This window comes from Leptopilina boulardi, unplaced genomic scaffold (genome assembly GCF_019393585.1).
Source record: "Leptopilina boulardi isolate dan_hultmark-lab unplaced genomic scaffold, ZJU_Lbou_2.1 LbouV2_69, whole genome shotgun sequence".
NCBI lineage: Eukaryota > Metazoa > Arthropoda > Insecta > Hymenoptera > Figitidae > Leptopilina > Leptopilina boulardi.
In genome coordinates this window covers 32656-51958 of record NW_026138015.1, presented here as the reverse complement: position 1 = coordinate 51958, position 19303 = coordinate 32656, and the positions used below count along the sequence as shown (strand labels likewise).

At 25.3% G+C, this 19303-nt stretch overlaps 2 protein-coding genes across 12 annotated transcripts in view; one reads left to right on the top strand and one right to left on the bottom strand.

Annotated features, from left to right (window-relative positions):
• The window catches only part of LOC127290446 (uncharacterized), a 55066-nt gene that overhangs the window by 31492 nt on the left and 4271 nt on the right, over positions 1–19303 (bottom strand). For 2 of the 10 annotated variants that reach the window (XM_051319004.1, XM_051319003.1), the window contains one exon: positions 14116–18996. The exons of the other annotated variants lie outside the window; for them this stretch is intronic. In XM_051319004.1, coding sequence (XP_051174961.1) covers positions 15432–18926 — 3495 coding nt within the window. In that variant the 5' untranslated portion in view covers positions 18927–18996 and the 3' untranslated portion in view covers positions 14116–15431. Of the gene's footprint in view, positions 1–14115; positions 18997–19303 lie in introns of those variants that run through there. 10 annotated transcript variants of the gene reach the window in all.
• On the top strand, positions 2595–6999 carry LOC127290457 (tropomyosin-2-like). Of its 2 annotated transcripts, none has more exons than XM_051319025.1 (7): positions 2595–2869; positions 3619–3918; positions 4307–4440; positions 5266–5454; positions 5598–5673; positions 5895–6027; positions 6385–6999. In XM_051319025.1, exons 2-7 carry the CDS (start codon positions 3679–3681, stop codon positions 6465–6467), a joined length of 855 nt encoding a protein of 284 aa, XP_051174982.1. In that variant the 5' UTR covers positions 2595–2869; positions 3619–3678; the 3' UTR covers positions 6468–6999. The 2 variants fall into 2 exon arrangements, with proteins under 2 accessions (XP_051174982.1, XP_051174981.1); XM_051319024.1 differs by having other exon boundaries at positions 2597–2766.

Genomic DNA, 19303 nt, shown 5'->3' with positions numbered 1-19303 from the left:
ATTTTTCAAAAATACGACTTTTTTCGACTTATTTTAATAAAATGCGACTTTTTTAAAAAAAATTTTTTAAACAAAATCCGTTTTTTAGTATACAATGCAGATCTTCTTTATTTCAATTATTTAAAAAAATTTTAACTAAAATTCTTCACTAAATTAATTATTTTTAATAATTTTAATGAGATTCTTCACAAATTCAATTATCTTAAACTATTTTGCTAGTAAATTTTTTATGAAATTTAATAATTGTTTATAATTTTAAAAAAATTATCAAAAATTTTTAATTCAAAATCATTTGAAATTTAATTATTTGCAAAAATTTCAAATTTTTTAAAATGATTTTTATAATATTCTTCGAAAATTCAATTACCTGAAAGCATTTGTCAATTAAAAACTTTTGGAATTCAATTTTTGTATGTGATTTCTAATAAATTCTTCATCAACAGAAATCACTAAAAATTTCTCTTATTATAATTATTGTCTGAAATTTAACACAATCTTTTGAAATTCAATTATTTTCAAAATTTTCAATCTAAAAGCTCATAAAATTTAATTATTTTTAAATTTTTCCATTTAAAATTTTTTGAAATTTAATAATTCCAATTATAACTCTCATTAAATTCAATTATTTTCAATGAATTTTTTAATATTCTTCGAAAATTCAACTATTTTAAACCATTTTTTTGCTTAAAACATTTTCAAATTATTGTATTTTTTTCCACAATTTCTAATAAATTTTTTAGTAACATATTTTCTAAAATTTTAATTTAAAAATCACTTGAAGTTCAATTAATTTCAATAATCTTAATTGTAAATCTTTAAAAATCCAATTACTTTTAAAAAATATTATCTAAAATTATTTGATAAATTATTTTTACTTTTGTAAAATTATAATCTAAAAATTAAAAAAAAATCTTTTGAAATTTGTGAAAATTTGTCTTACAATTAGTTTGATTCTGAAATATTCGAAATAAATTTTCTTGATAATATTCTTATAGAATTATTCTTATTACAGAATTAATAAAATGAGTTTAATAACTAATAATTTTAGTTATTCAAAGTGAAATATTTATTAATCAATTAAATTTTGTTAAAATAAAAAAAAAGTCAACTCTTTCGACTTTTTTTTGGAATATAAATCGACTAAAACGACTTTTTTTGTGCCTTAAAGTCAATCCGAGGCCTGAAATTGCAAATTAATTAAATTTTATTCGATTCCAGTGATCCATTGTCGTCCACTCTTCACTATTTATTTATTTAAACATACAAGCGAAGCCCAAATTCGTATAAAGTAAATATTAAAAAAAATTTTTAAAATCATAAATACATTTATTTAGTAAAATGATTTTTCAAATTTACGTTATAAAATTACAATACAAAAATATTTTCTCGTATCAAAAAAGATGATATAATTGTTCAAAAAGAAACTGATAAATTTCTCTAGATATTTTTTTGAAAACAAATTCCAATATCATTTGGTAATAAAATTTATTATTTTATGGAGCGAGCATTAATTTCCCATAAAAATCATTGATTAAAATTTTTATTTTTAAAGTATATTTTATTAGAAATAATTATTTTTTTTTTTAAATGAATTTTCAAATTTTCAAATTGAAATTTTACAGATTTTCTCTTTCTGTACAAAATTTTACATTATAAAATTTTTAGCTATCGAATTTTTGTTTGATCGAATTTTATGTGTGATTCGAATTTTTAAATGAAAGAAATTCCAATTCACCGAATTTTTATTTTATTTTTATTTATCCGAAATTACAAATGGCCGAAGAAACAATGGATTTTCAATCATTATTTACTCATAATTTCTAATTGGAAAATTTTAAAAATTATTCAAAAATCTTTTTGTCAATTATTGTTTCTTCGTTCATTTGTAATTTCAGAAAAATATAAAATTGGGCGTCTTAAAAATTATATCAATTAAAAATTTGGACAAATTAAAATTCGGTGAATATTTGGAATTTCTGTAATTTATTAATTTAAATCGCATAAAATTCGATTGAATGAGAATTCTTTTAAATTGAAAATTCTCTTAAATAAAAAAGTCATGTAAATTAAATGACTAGAAAAAAAAAATTTGGTAGCTAAAAATTTTTTTAAATGAAAAAATTCATATAAAAATGAAAATTTGTCATATTTTAATTTGAAAATAATGAAAATTCACCTAAAAGATAATTATTTCTAATAAAATTATGAAAATTCTAATTAATAATTTTTCTAGGAAAATAAAAAAAAAAAAAAAAATTTTTTTTTCAAAGACGTGCCAACTAAATGGAAAAATGTTCCGAAATTTGTTTCGAATTTAAAAATTGGAACATCAACTTCGATAAATAATGTTATTTTTTACTCTCTTATTTTTTTTTTATTTTTTTTTCTGTATACTTAAAAATTCTATTGCATTATCGCAACAATAAACAGTTTACAACACAGGCATTGCGTTTTTTTTCATCTTCTTCTTCTTCTTTTCTTCTTTTGGCGAATTTAGCCGAAAATAGCATTGAAGAAGGGTGGAGATCGCATTTCGGCGAGAGTCAACTTGCAAGTTGACGACGGGGGTTTTTGATCAGCAAAAGTGTGAGAGAGCCAAGAGTGAAAATCGGGACGATAGCCAAAGTTGCTAAAGCAATTATAGAATTGGATTCGATCGAAACGTTCGACGAGGTTCGCTCTAGCAGATTCGTTTTATTTTAGCTTAGCTTTCGAAGGCATCCGGTTGTACATTCTCTCCTCGCGGATCATCGCTTCGACGAGATAGTGAGTTGTTGGCCTCTTTTGCACAAATTTTGTCCCCAAAAACTTGTCAACATCCTTTATGCGTTTCAGTTTCAATAAAGGGCGCGCATCACAAACAATATTTGTTAGTGACAAATTTTCAATTATTTAAAAATTGTGTGCCATCATCTTTCACTATTCAAAAAAAAAAAATATATATATATATATTTTTTTTTATTTTTATCGAGTTTAGACAAATTTTAGTGCTTGTGTTGAAAATCCTTCTCAGAGTTTTATAGTGAAATCTCAAGTGAAATTTGTAATTATTTTCTAATTAATACATAATATATAATTAATTCAATGATTAATTTTTTGATTCAATTTTTTGTAATTAAAAAAAAAATCTATTTTTCCAAAAAAAAGTCGATAAAATTTTTTATATTCTGAGTGAAAGTTTTTTGTTTTTTATATTACATGTCAACTCTTTTTTTTCGTTACGTGTAAAAAAAAGTGGAAATTTTTTTTTATATCGAAAAAAATTGTCAATCTCATACGAGAAATTTTATATTTAAATTTGATTTCATTTAAAATTATTACTATTCATTTAAAAATTAAAAATTGTTATCAAAATTAATTTCGTTATATAATTACATGCAAACGATTTTTTTTTCTCTTCCATGAAAATAATTGCAAAAAAAAAATATTTTTAATTTATTAATATTAATTTTAAATTAATCAACTATTATCTAATTATTAAATAAGAAATTAGTTATTAATTACTGAATAATAAATAAAATAATAATAATTTTATGCATGTTTTTGAAATGAAGAAAAAAATTTTTAAATTTGAAAAATAAAATTTCAAAATTGACAATATTATTTTTTTTTCGGCAGATTGGAGGGGCGTCGTTTTGAAGCTTCTGCCTGTGAGAAACAACGTAAAAGAAGAACATCATGGAGGCGATTAAGAAAAATATTGCAGCGTTGAAAAAAGAATTGGACGGCGCTAATGAAACAGTGGAATCAAATGAAACAAAAGCAAAACAAGAAAATTTACGAGCTGATAAATTGTTTGATGAAGTGCGTGATTTAGAAAAAAAACTCGTTCAAATGGAACATGATTTTGAGACGATTAAAACAACTTTCGATACATCGTCCGCGGAATTAGAACAATGTGAAAAACAATTCGCTAAAGTGAGTAACGAAAATTTTTGTTACATTCCAATTTGTAGAAAAAAAATTAATTTAAGAATTAATTAATAAATTAATTAATTAACATTTAATAATTATTTAGTAATTAATAATATTTAGTTTAGAGATAAAATTAATTTTACTATTTAAAATTAATTAATTAAAATTCTTCAATTTTTTTTTTTTTTTGAAATTAATTGGTTAGATAATCAAATTTTTTTTGAAAGCTAAATAAATTTCAATTTTTTAAAATCATTAACGAAGTAAAATTTGAGTTTCCAAAAAATTTGTGATTTTAATTTCTATGTTTTATACAATATTTGTTTGTTAAATTTGATAAATAATGAAAAGAAAAAAAAATAATTTTTCTTTGTAAATATTTTTTGTGCAGGCAGAACAGGATCGTACTTCATTGACAAAAAGAGTTCAGGAAATAGAGGAACAACTTCAAAAAAAAGAGGAATTACGTGACTCGGCAACAATTAAATTAGTACGAGCATCAGAGCTTGCTGACGATGCCAAAAGGTATATAAGATAATAAATATTTAATATTTATATTTGAAAAATAAATAAAAAAAAAATTATTATAAATAAATTTTGTTTCAAAATATTTATAAAAGAAATTATTATAAATAATCACAATTAAAAAAATTCTCACCTATATATTTACCAAAAAAAAAAAAGAAAAATTTATTACATTTTTTCTATAATTTTTTTTTATGTAATATTTTTGTGTAATAAAAAAATGTAATTTTAATATCTACAATAAGTGGAAAAAAGTTTTTTTTTTATGGAAAATTAAAAAATCAATTTAGAAATTGAATAAACAGAAACGAAGAAAAAATGTTTCAATAAAAAAAGAAATAATAAGTATCACTTAGAGAAAATTTTTATTTGCATTTATTTAAGACAAATAAAATTTATTTAAATCAAATAAAAATATATTTTTCTAAGAACCTAATATCTATTTGTTTTAATTTAAAAAAAAAATTATTTACCACAAATAACAATTTATTTAACGCAAATAAATTAAATAAATTTTTATTTTAACAAATTAAAATTTGTATTTAAAATAAATTATTATTTGAAATAAATAAAAATATTTATTTAGTTCTGAGACAGATATTATCATTTTTGTGGATGTAAATATAAATATAAAAATATTGAAATCAGTTAAAATAAAAAAAAAATTATAAATTTAAAAATGTTTCTATTTTATAATTCTCCGTCTCAAGAAATGTTAATGTTAATTAAAAAAATTATAAATAAAAAAAAAATAAATAAATAAAGAAAATAAAATATTATTGGTAAAAATGATATGTAATTATATTATTGACTCTTTTTTTTTAGAATGTGTAAAGTGCTGGAGGAAAGAAGTAAGGCGGACGAAGAGCGAACTGAAAAATTGACGAATGAATTGAAAGACGCGAGACTAATTGCTGAGGATGCTGACACAAAATCTGAGGAAGCTCAGACGAAATTACAATTGGTTGAAGAAGAACTGGAATCAGCGGAGGAGAGAGTCAAGACTAGCGAAGCGTCAGTATTTGTTTTACGGTGATCAAAAAAGGGGAACGATTCCGTTCCTTTGACGCAGTCCCCCTGCATAAGTGCGTTTCCATATTTCTTTCATGGCTTCTAAATCATGTTATTATTATCCTTTCTTTTTTGTCTGCTTACAGAAAAATTGTTGAACGAGAAGATGAACTTTTTATTGTTAAAAATATTGTCAAGTCTCTTGAAGTTTCCGAACAAAAGGTTATTATTTTTTTTCCTCATTTCAATATTTTCTGAAAGTCATTTTTGACGATTTTTAGGGTTCAAAAAAAATTTTTTTTTTAATAATATTGAATTAAATTTTTTTTTGTAATTATATTTTTGAAATAGATACTTAAAAAAAATTTAATTTTTATATTTTCCTTCGGTTAAAATAATAATTTCATAATTAATAATTTTGAAAATTATTGCATTATTTTTAGGCAAATCGTCGAGTGGAGGAGTTCAAATTGGAATTGAAAAATTTGAAAATGATGTTGAAATTAGCAGAGAAACGAGCTGTTCATGCCGAGAGGTCAGTGAAGCAATTGATGAGAGAGGTGGACAGAAAAGAAGGTAAGAAAAAAAATGAATTTCAATTATTACATATTTTAAATAGTAAATTCTAATAATATAATCATAGAAATTAATTTAAACTTAAAAAAAAAATTCATCTTAATAATTTTTTATAATTTTTAAAAATATTTTCTTCTTTTAAATTTTTGTACTTCTAAAACTACAACTTTTTTTTACTATTTTCTCAAAACTAATAGAAACATAAAGACGATTGGAGAAAATTATTATTTTTTCAATAATTTTAAAGTTAATATTTTCATTTACTTTTTTTCTACTATTTTATTTTTTTTGTTTATTTATTATTTTAATGATTTATTTTTAAAACAATATCAAACGTTGTACGATTTTTTATTACAGATGAATTAAGAGAAGAGAAGGAAAAATACAGGGCGATGTGCGATGATCTTGATTTGACATACGCCGAGATGACGGGATTCTAGGCCATTTGAAACTTAAGATTACTATTCTTTTTTTTACTCTTGCGCTTCATTTAATTGCGTATTCGCTTCATTTAGAAAAGAGAAAATGCTACTCGCTTTCTTTTTCCAAATAAGCTACATTTTGATTTCCATTTTATTTTTTTCTTTTTGCGAAAAAAAAAATCAATAACATATACATATATTTATAATTATAAGTTAAAAAATATGCTTTGCACGAGATTTTATTTTTTCGTTTAATCGCTTCATTTCTTCGTTGTTTAGCTAATAACTTAATAATATTTGTCGCTTCGCATGCTTATAAATATAAATAATTTTAACCGTGATCAATAAGCGTCAAAACGAGAGTTCCTTTTATTTTTCAGGTACCGGAACTTTTGACGCGTCAATATTTTCAAACTTAAGGTACATATAAACAACATATATATATATATATATCACATCTTATTTTCCCAAAAAAAATTCTCTAGATTTTTAATGCTGTACGTAAAATTGTATTTTCAAATAAATGCCATTCAAGAATCTCAAAGTTTAATTTTTTTTGTTACTTATTTAAAAATAATAAGTACGTTAAAATGTTTTTAAATTATAGACAATTAATTATTGAATTTATTATTCAATATATTTCAATCCCATTAAATTATTTGATTTTTCCCGCCAATTTTTTAAAAAACGGGAATGAACAATATGGCGCTTCCGGTGTTCTAAAGGCCATAGCAGAATAGATTTTTGTAGGGAAATGTAAGAATGAGTGAGAGAAGAATAAAGATATTTGCTATCCTTACTTTTACTCTTATATGTAAATATATAATTGAATTATAATCCTTAATTGTAAAAATTATATACTTTACAAAAAGTTCAATATATGTTTCACGAGAAAGGGATCTCATGATTACAAAAATGAATTTTAAGTTTCTGATGTTAATCAATAGATTTTGAGTTGCTTTTTTACATGCAAAAGTCCAAAAAAAGAATTTTTTTTTATTAATTACTGTTTGTGTAATTAACAATGAAACATGAGCATTTTTTCGTGTGCGGTGCGCAGGCGCGAGACAGCTCAGAGAACCATCCCCACCATTTACTCTACCACTATACTTTCCTTGTCTGTTAGCCTCTTTCGTTTCGTATACCTATACAAACTCATCGATGTAGTAGTTTGGTAGAAGGGGAACTTCTTACAAGCTCCGCCTACTTTCTCGAGACTTCTATTTCTGCCTTCGATTTAAACGCTTCTCCCGTAAAATTCATTTTTGGATTATAAGGCCCCTTTTCCCGTGGAGTATCACATATATCATCTCTGTTTCTTCTTATTTTTTCAAAAATTGTATTTAATTTTCTCCTATTGTGTTCGAAATCTTTAAAATCGCGATCGCTTAAAAAAGTATTTTTCTAAATTTAAAAAATGTGGTTTCCTGAGTATTTGAAATTTTTTTTAATCGCGTGTGTTTTCAACAGATCTTTTTTTCTACAATATATGATACATCGGTTGCAGGCTAAGGTAAAAGATATTTCTTTTTTTTATAACTAATAATAATTACACTGAAAGAAAAAATATAAAAAATATTTTAATTCCGTTTCAAAGAAATATTATGACAATTAAATATTTTTTAGCTTTTTTATGAAAATATGATTAGGTTATAATTTTTCTTTCAGTGTATATTCAATTGTATTTTCTATCAAAAATTTTTTTTTAACATTACATTATTTTTTTTTACAAAAAAATTAATACTATTTTAAAAACTATGAAATTATCTTTCAAACTCATATTTAATATTTAAAAATATTTTTAATAAAATAAAATTTGGTTTTAAAATGTTTTATAAAGGATAATAATTGTTAGTGGTACATTGAAATAAAATTGCCTATATCGCATATAAATATATTCGCATATATTTTTTTAAATTACGTAAAGGGATCGTTCACATATTACGTCACACGCTTAGGGGGGGGGAGGGGTCTGTTGAATGTGTGACGACCTGTAGAAAAAATGGCGCTAATGTATAGAATAGTGTGTGACGTGGGGGAGGGGGGGTTAAAAAATAATGAAAAATAGCGTGACGTAATATGTGACCGATCCCAAAGCAAGAAAATTTATTTTTTTTAAATAATAATAATTGACAAAAAAATTATTATCATAATTTTTATATTTTTCATTATCATTCTGTATTACAATTAAAAATCCCTGCGGTAATTCAATCTGTGGAATAATATTTCAAAAAATATTAATTTCTAAGAATTTTAAATGTTGTTGAAATGATTGAAATTTTATTACCCTTATATTTGCATTCCTATCTGTAAGTTTATATAAATAATGCCTACTAAGGCAAAGGTCATTAATAACGAGTTTGGAAAAACCAAAAGAAAATTAATTTAATTGCAAATTATTTATTTACCTACGTTCATATATATTTTTTATATTTTCATATTTGAACTGAATAGCTTCTTTTGGGTGTTAAACTTTTTTTTTTATAAAAGTACCATTCCGGGAGTTTTTTTTATCACTTTTCGGAGTAACCTTTCTAAATTAAATGAAACATTTTTTTTAATAATATTTATTAATATAAATGTTGAAAATAATTACTATTTAAGTAAAAACATTTGTTTATTTACAAAATACAGCAATTTATTTGGTGGTGAACAAAAAAAGTGAATTTTTTTCATTATTTATTGCTGTATTTTTTAAATAAACAATTGTTTTTACTTAAAAAGTGATTATTTTGAACCTTTATATTAATAAATATTATAAAAAATGTTTTATTTAATTTGGAAAGGTTACTCTGAAAAGTGATAAAAAAAAACTCCTGGAATGGCACAAAAACAATAAAAATTACGAATGGGAGCAATAAATTAATAATATATTTTATGATAATAGGTGAAAGACATAAAAAATTAATCGGGAAAAATATTTTTTATTACTGGATACAGTGTTGGGTAGTAAATAGTTATTAGTAACTAAGTTACTGAAAAAGTTACTTTACTTGTAACTTATAACGTAACTAAGTTACTTTTTTTAAAAGTAACTTGTAACGTAACTTAGTTACTATTTTAATAGTAACTTTTAATTTTAAGTTATTTCGTTACTTTCTTTGCACTTTTTTTTTGCTTTAAAAACTTAATAATTTTGTATTTCAAAAAAAGCGCGCAAAGTGATAGCAAAAGAACATGGCCTCTGCGCTCGCATGCTGCGCATTGTATCGAGTGTTTACATTCTGTTTTTCATGTGCTCGTGTTCCATAGTATTCGTTTGGTTTACTGTTGCAATGTAGGGGATTTACCTGCATAATTTAAACAGTGTACAAGATTTTTTAAAATAACATTTTAATTAATTTATTTATTTGTATTCGGAAGTTTTATATAGACTTTTATTTAAGAGTTTATAAAAATAATTTTTAGCAACCCCGTGTCGAAATTGCACCTTATTAATTGATTTGTAAATTAATTCTTAAAATGGCAAACAAAATTCCATGATTATAAAAATTAATTTTCTAATAATGATAATATTTTTAAAATTTTTATAAATAAATATTTGGATAGGTTAAACATGGATGCGTTAAAGAATTAGAAGCAGCTATAGCGAAAGAAAAAAAAAAGAGAAAATTCGAAGAACAATTCTCAGATTCTTCATCACAGTCAAATAAGAAGCAAACTCTTTTGGAAAACTGGGCTTCCGATTCAAAGCTAGTTACTCAAAAAATATTGGATAACATTAGTTATCATTAGTTCCCTATTGAAAATCCCGACATGGGATCCTATATATGATTCCATATAGGTTCCTTTATAAAAACCGTTATGAAATCCAAAGGTCCACATAGGAATCCCCATGGAATTCCGTGTGAAATCATATATGAAATTCGGACACGATTTGGTGTATGATTTCATGTATAAATTTATGATGTTGTTTCCATATTGAAATCTATGTCAATTCCTACAGTATTTCCTATAATTTTTCTAACATATTACTTTTCTCAATTTCCTTCATAATTAACTCACATCAAATCTTATAAAAAATATTATATGAAATTCTTAAGATTTCCTTATATAAAATCTTACATACAAGCTTTAATGTAGGAATCAATATAGGATTTCATGTGCATTCTTACATATGATTTCACATGGATTTGAACATAGGAAATCACATGGGATTTCATGTAGATTCTGAAATATCAACCTAAGATTTCACATGGATTTATATATAGGAAACAATATAGGTTTTTATGTGGTATAATTTCAGTTGAATGCTTTATGCAGAAGGCAGTTAACAAAAATTAAAAATTATTTAATTAAAAATTAAATAATATTACTGCAATTTATCTGAAAAGAAAAAAATTTGTGCTTTGCAATACACATTCTCAGTTAAAGTCTCAGCTTATATAGTATTCAAGAATGATCTCAACTGTGAGAAAGAAAAATTATCACCATCTAGTGGCGTAACTGTGGAACTAGAACGATGATCGACATCTATATTGAAATTTCCCATGTCAAACACCATGTCAATTCCCCATGTGAAATCCTTTATAATTTTTAAGAAAAATTTTCCCATGTCAAACCCCATGTGAAATCCCTTATCATTTTTTTAGAAAAATTTTCCTATGTCAAATCACATGTCACTTCCCATGTGAAATCCTTTATCATTTTTATGATAAATTTTCCCATGTCAAACCCCATGTGAAATCCTTTATCATCTTTATGATAACGTCTCCCATTTCAAACCCCATGTGAAATCCCTTATCATTTTTTTGAAAAATTTTCCTATGTCAAATCCCATGTCATTTCCCATGTGAAAACCTCTGTCACTTTTATGATAAATTTTCCCATGTCAATTAAACGATAAGGGATTTCACATGGGGTTTGACATGGGAGAAGTTATCATAAAGATGATAAAGGATTTCACATGGGAAATGACATGGGAAAATTTATCATAAAAGGGATAAAGGTTTTCACATGGGAAATGACATGGGATTTGACGTAGGAAAATGTTTAAACAAAATGATAAGGGATTTCACATGGGGTTTGACATGGGAAAATTTATCATAAAAATGATAAAGGATTTCACATGGGAAATGACATGGGATTTGACGTAGGAAAATTTTTAAACAAAATGATAAGGGATTTCACATTGGGTTTGACATGGGAAAATTTATCATAAAAATGATAAAGGATTGCACATGGGAAATGACATGGAAAAATTTATCATAAAAGTGATAAAGGTTTTCACATGGGAAATGACATGGGATTTGACGTAGGAAAATTTTTAAACAAAATGATAAGGGATTTCACATTGGGTTTGACATGGGAAAATTTATCATAAAAATGATAAAGGATTTCACATGGGAAATGACATGGGAAAATTTATCATAAAAGTGATAAAGGTTTTCACATGGGAATTGACATGTGATTTGACATAGGAAAATTTTTCAAAAAAATGATAAGGGATTTCACATGGGGTGTGACATGGGAAAATTTTTCATAAAAATTATAAAGGATTTCTCATGGCATTTGACATGGGAAAATTTATCATAAAAGTGATAAAGGTTTTCACATGGGAAATGACATGGGATTTGACGTAGGAAAATTTTTAAACAAAATGATAAGGGATTTCACATTGGGTTTGACATGGGAAAATTTATCATAAAAATGATAAAGGATTTCACATGGGAAATGACATGGGAAAATTTATCATAAAAGTGATAAAGGTTTTCACATGGGAATTGACATGTGATTTGACATAGGAAAATTTTTCAAAAAAATGATAAGGGATTTCACATGGGGCGTGACATGGGAAAATTTTTCATAAAAATTATAAAGGATTTCTCATGGCATTTGACATGGGAAAATTTATCATAAAAGTGATAAAGGTTTTCACATGGGAAATGACATGGGATTTGACGTAGGAAAATTTTTAAACAAAATGATAAGGGATTTCACATTGGGTTTGACATGGGAAAATTTATCATAAAAATGATAAAGGATTTCACATGGGAAATTACATGGGAAAATTTATCATAAAAGTGATAAAGGTTTTCACATGGGAATTGACATGGGATTTGACATAGGAAAATTTTTCAAAAAAATGATAAGGGATTTCACATGGGGTTTGACATGGGAAAATTTATCATAACAATGATAAAGGATTTCACATGGGAAATGACATGGGATTTGACGTAGGAAAATTTTTAAACAAAATGATAAGGGATTTCACATTGGGTTTGACATGGGAAAATTTTTCAAAAAAATGATAAGGGATTTCACATGGGGTTTGACATGGGAGAAGTTATCATAAAGATGATAAAGGATTTCACATGGGAAATGACATGGGAAAATTTATCATAAAAGGGATAAAGGTTTTCACATGGGAAATGACATGGGATTTGACGTAGGAAAATGTTTAAACAAAATGATAAGGGATTTCACATGGGGTTTGACATGGGAAAATTTATCATAAAAATGATAAAGGTTTTCACATGGGAAATGACATGGGATTTGACGTAGGAAAATGTTTAAACAAAATGATAAGGGATTTCACATGGGGTTTGACATGGGAAAATTTATCATAAAAATGATAAAGGATTTCACATGGGAAGTGACATGTGATTTGACATAGGAAAATTTTTCTAAAAAAATGATAACGGATTTCACATGGGGTTTGACATGGGAAAATTTTTCTTAAAAATTATAAAGGATTTCACATGGGGAATTGACATGGTGTTTGACATGGGAAATTTCAATATAGATGTCGATCATCGTTCTAGTTCCACAGTTACGCCACTAGATGGTGATAATTTTTCTTTCTCACAGTTGAGATCATTCTTGAATACTATATAAGCTGAGACTTTAACTGAGAATGTGTATTGCAAAGCACAAATTTTTTTCTTTTCAGATAAATTGCAGTAATATTATTTAATTTTTAATTAAATAATTTTTAATTTTTGTTAACTGCCTTCTGCATAAAGCATTCAACTGAAATTATACCACATAAAAACCTATATTGTTTCCTATATATAAATCCATGTGAAATCTTAGGATGATATTTCAGAATCTACATGAAATCCCATGTGATTTCCTATGTTCAAATCCATGTGAAATCATATGTAAGAATGCACATGAAATCCCATATTGATTCCTACATTAAAGCTTGTATGTAAGATTTTATATAAGGAAATCTTAAGAATTTCATATAATATTTTTTATAAGATTTGATGTGAGTTAATTATGAAGGAAATTGAGAAAAGTAATATGTTAGAAAAATTATAGGAAATACTGTAGGAATTGACATAGATTTCAATATGGAAACAACATCATAAATTTATACATGAAATCATACACCAAATCGTGTCCGAATTTCATATATGATTTCACACGGAATTCCATGGGGATTCCTATGTGGACCTTTGGATTTCATAACGGTTTTTATAAAGGAACCTATATGGAATCATATATAGGATCCCATGTGGGGATTTTCAATAGGGTTGCAGGCTTATCTCTCAAATTATTTTTTAATTCAGTAATTCAGGATAGACTGTATTTTAACAAAAATAATAATATATATAATAATAATAATAATAATAATTTAACAAATAAGAATGGTATTGAAATAAAAGACTCAATGAAATATGAGTAAACATTTTTAAAAAAATTTATTCATTTAAACTTTTAAATTACAATACAGTATTTTTTTTCTATTTGTATATAATGCAAAAAATTCTTTTTCACAATTTTACTTTTACAACTCATTGAATTGAATCTTTTTATTCAATCAAAAATTTACTATTAATAATTATTATTCTCAATTTAAATTCAATGGCATAAAATTAAATTATTAATATATTTATTAATTATCAACACTGAGAGAAATAGATGGTACGGGGTACTATCTAGATAGTACCAGGTACCATATTTGATCTTACATATTGTAAGATTGTACGGAGTAACGTCTTTATTGTAGTGGGTAACATAACCATACTTTTTGTAACATCTTTGATAGTACTGAGTAGCATAATGATAGTACCGGATAACATCTACTTTTTACCATCTTAAGATCATAAATTCTTACCATCTATTTCTCTCGGTGAAGTAAATCAATCAATAACTTCAGTAAACGATATCAATCATAATAGTCCAGTCAAATTAGTCGAAAAACTTCGAACACCTACCGGAACCATAAATTTTTTTTGAGAAACAGGTGCAAAAAATAAGTTTTTTCTTAATTGCCGCTTTCCATGACATTTTAGCATAAAAATAATTATCATAAAAAAAGTGTGTAAAATTCTGAGCAATTTGATTTGCACCTAATTCTTTAAAAAAATTTAGGTTTCGGTAGGAGCTTGAAATAACAAATTTAGGTACTTTATTTTTACCTTAAAATGAAGGGTTTAAGCAAAAAAAAAAAAAAAATTGATGACCTGAGTTAAAACATCTAAAAATGCTAATTTGACTGGATTATAACTTGGAGAAAAAATATTCACCACTCAACTTTACGGAAATATAATAATTCAAACATAGGTATATATACTAATATTCGTTACACATTTTTGGTAACAATGTTATGTAACATTTCTAGAACACAATAGTCACAATTTATCTGTATTTGACTTTTTTATTAAGCATCTGGTCTAATGGGTACTTTAACTATTTTTTATAGAATTAATAATTTATTAGTTTATTTTGCCTAAATATGTAGTTAAATTCCAAAAACTGACAATCCTTATCTATAAAGTACATTTTTAATTCATTTAACTACTTCTTTTATAGGCATAAACAGTTACAGAACACATTTTCAAACAATAGATTTGCTACAAATTGTTTGAAAATGTATTCTGTAACTGTTTATTCCTTTAAAAGAAGTAGTTAAAAGAATTAAAAATGTAGTTTATAGATAAGAATTTATAGTTTTTGGAATTTAACTACATATTTATATTCCTCTTCACGCGAGACAATTAAATATTTAAACAATTGATTACAAATACAATTTTAAGAATTGATTTCGTTTATTTGTCCCATGATACTTTCATACCATTCATCTTTTTCAGTACTTTTGGATGTGCAATTTAACATCACTTTAAAATAGTTAGATATTATTGTATTGGAAATAACAATAATATGCTGAATACGAAATTCAAAACCAGGTAAAAGAATTACTTTCTTTTCCCTAAACGATTGATTGACATCAACTTTGATTTTCGCTCTTGGGTAAGGAGCATTAAATATTATTTCATATAAAATGTTTTGGAATCCAGTTTCTGGAAATGCAGAAAATCTCATGGCAGTTTTATTATTTGTCGATGTTAAAGTAAATTTTGATAAAGCAATTATATTTCCCACTGCTATATGTCTGTCATAAAATTCGTTAGTTACAGATTCAAAATAATATAATTTTGAATCAAATTCGTCGTTACTATCGTCAGATTGTCTTATTGCCAATTTATATAGAGCGAGTTTCATTAGTTTTGCTTCATTTGTATCGCCAGTTATTCTCTCATGACCAGTTGTGGCAAAATTACGTATGGCATAATAATCTTCAAGTTTAACTAAATAAGCTGCCTTCTGATTATTAAAATTATTTATTATATTTTCCACTGACGTTCCTTCTTCAATTTTACATCGTTCTCTATACGTGTAATTTGAATTTATTCTTTTTTTACCTTCTTCAATTGATATAAATCTGTTATCCAAACTTGGGACGTACAATAATTCATTTAATAAACCAGACTGGTCAATTATAACGTATCTAGTCCAATCAGGATTTAGGAACCTGTCGTCTTCTAACCAATGTTTAAAGAATATTGTTACTGTTGAGTTATCTCGAAAGTAGTATTTTCTTAATATATCTCGCATTCGTTTTTCAACTGAGGTATCATTTTTATTTTTTAATAAATCCCTTATTATTGTCGAAAAATAGTTAGTCTTTTCAATAAAACGACGATGTCTTGAACAGAACATCGTATTTTTCTTTTCTTGTACATATTCATCTATATTACAATAATCATCATTATGATCATGACTCGAAATACCGTAAAAGGAAATGTTAATAGATTCACTTCTAAGATGATTATTAATTTCATACATGAAAATTTTTCTTTTATTTATTTCTATAAGTTTATCATTTTTGGATTTAAGAAAAATTTTTCGTTGTTGTGATACATTTTGAAGAGGAGAAGAAAATATTACATCTATAATTTGATTTCTATTTACAAGACTTTCGTTCATTATTTTAATATATTTTTTTACATTATTTGATGAATTCTGTACAGGTGTAATAAATATTTTTTCTTTTATTGCATAATAAGTTCTCAATTGCGCTATTATACTTTTATTGTTTGTATAGTTAATGCTATGTACAAATTTGTAACCATAACCAGTAACATTATCCCAACTGTTTACGAGCAAATAAGGTTGATTTGATTGATCATATAAGTTACCAACTTTTATAGTAAACATACTTTTTGGAAGTTGAAATTTTTTTAGCATATTGTTGACAAATGTAAATGATTGATTAATCTTCTTTTCTAAGTAATTTATTATTGTCTCCACAAATTGTATTTCCTTTTGAGTAATGCACAAAGTCTCAAATTTAGGTTCTTCTATGTGTAATGATAATGTATTGTAAACTACATTAATTGGTGTATCGAATTTTGATGAAAATATTGTTTCGCTAGTATTGTCTGGAAAATAATTTGTTACAGTTGTATTTACAATTTTCTTGATAAATACTTGTTTGATAGTGGTACCAAATGATGATAGAAGATTTTGTGTACTTTCATGTATTAAATGTAATAATATATGTTCTGGGAATTTTTGAAGAAGTTTTGCATCATCTTGCTCACACACATGATTTTCGACATCATTATAGTTGCTACTGTTTGATACACAAGGGTAAAATGGTACGAAAGACAATCCAAATTCTTTCCACCATTTACTTTTTTCAGGAGTATTGTCAGAATAATTTAAGTATGATATAAAGCGATCCTTTTTATACTTCATTAATTCTTCAAGAAGTTTGTTTGTGCTTTGATTCGCAAATTTTAGAATAGTACGGTTTGCAAAATCTTTAAAGTTATCTAATGATGGACCAATTATTTGTCGAAAGCGTTTTGGATCATCAACTTCTCTAATGAGTTTAGCAGTATTGTTTTCGCGTATTAAAGCGTAGTACCATGGAACCATTTTGTTAGGGTAAGAGAATTGAAGTAAGTCATAAGGTAAATGCTGCGAAGTATTAAAATCACCATCTACCACTTTATCATTAGTAATTAGCAATTTTATTTCAACATCACGAAGACTTCCTAATATCGATTCGTTAAAAGATTGCTGCGTTATGCCTAACTCATATTCTTCATATACTTTAGGAAAATCAGAAAGTTGGTACTGGAAGTAATCATCTATGGCCCACAGACGATTTCCATTACCGCACTGAAGTGGTATTGTACTTTTGATATAATAAGAAAAAAATACTTCTTTCGTTAACTCATCCATATTGTGACAAGTTATTTGTATAAAATATCTAGCCATCGAAGCACGACTTTCAAATTCTTTAAGTTCTTGGTGCATTTTATATGTAGAGTCATTCATTAATTGATTTTCAATTTTGACCGAAGTATTGAATAAGTATTCTCGAAAATTATGATAAGCTCCTTCCCAATGCAGTGGATTAAAAATTATATTTGTTATGTTTTCTTGTTTTACTTTATCTTCATTAGAAATATAATAAAAAAGAGTTGGAAGAGCAAAAATTTTCCATGCTAAAGGATCAATTTTATTGTGGTAAAGTAAATTTTCTATTATATACCCTGTTACCATGTATTCGTTAAAGATTTCATTATCAATGTTGTTATAGATCAAATTTTTGTAATTAGGATAGTAGGTGTTATTTAAAAGCCCAGGTCGAAGATATGTCGCACCAGCTTGTGTAAAAATATAATCAAGAGACAATAAATTTAAATTTTTTGTAACGGGCTTAGGAAATAGTGGCAATATCAGGTCGTTGAATATCCTTCTGCAAGACAGTTGAGAAAGCTTTGAACTAGGACCATATTCATTTTCAAATGTTGCATTCTTTAGTGTTTTCTTTATTGTTTCTAAAACGTAATAATATTGTAACTGTTCTGCCTTACGAACAGTGTCTGCCAAAAAGCCATAAATATTTCCATATTTTTCAAATACGATAGAACTAATGATATAGTCAAACATGGTGTTAACAAAAACTAGATCAAAATTTTCCTTATCTCGTTCACCGTACAGATCGCTGCCTTGTAACAAATTTCGAATTAAGTTTTCTATTATAGATTGGTCATCACGATGATCATCAAAATATTTATAAAGTTCATTAACAATTACAATTTTATTTCGTTGTTCCTCTAATTTTAAATACTTTTTAATATATAAAAAATTACTAAGTATGTTTATGTAATTGACGATTGGTATAAGCTGTACAGTTGCAAGAGGATTGCTGAATGTTAAGGTATCCATTATCCATCAGTTTTTTTCCCTTGATCCCTTGGAAGTAGCCACTTGATTTTTTAAATGTAACTTTAACAATCTGTGAATATTATGAGATACTTGACTAATTGAAAATTTAATTGACTTTCCTTAGTTTACAGGGTATAAGGACCAATTGTCGAGAGAAGAAATTAATACATGTCTTTGGTATATATTTTTTTGAAATTATAATTTAGTTTAAAATTTGTGAAAAATTTAAAAAAGAAAATGACAATTTGTTATATTAATTTTATAAAAATTGTTTTTCTCAAATCGGATATTTATTGCAAAATCTGTAGATCTAACAGGCATCCTTAATTTTAATTCTTTATTTGTTTTTTATTTTTTTATTTCGGTACATTGTATTT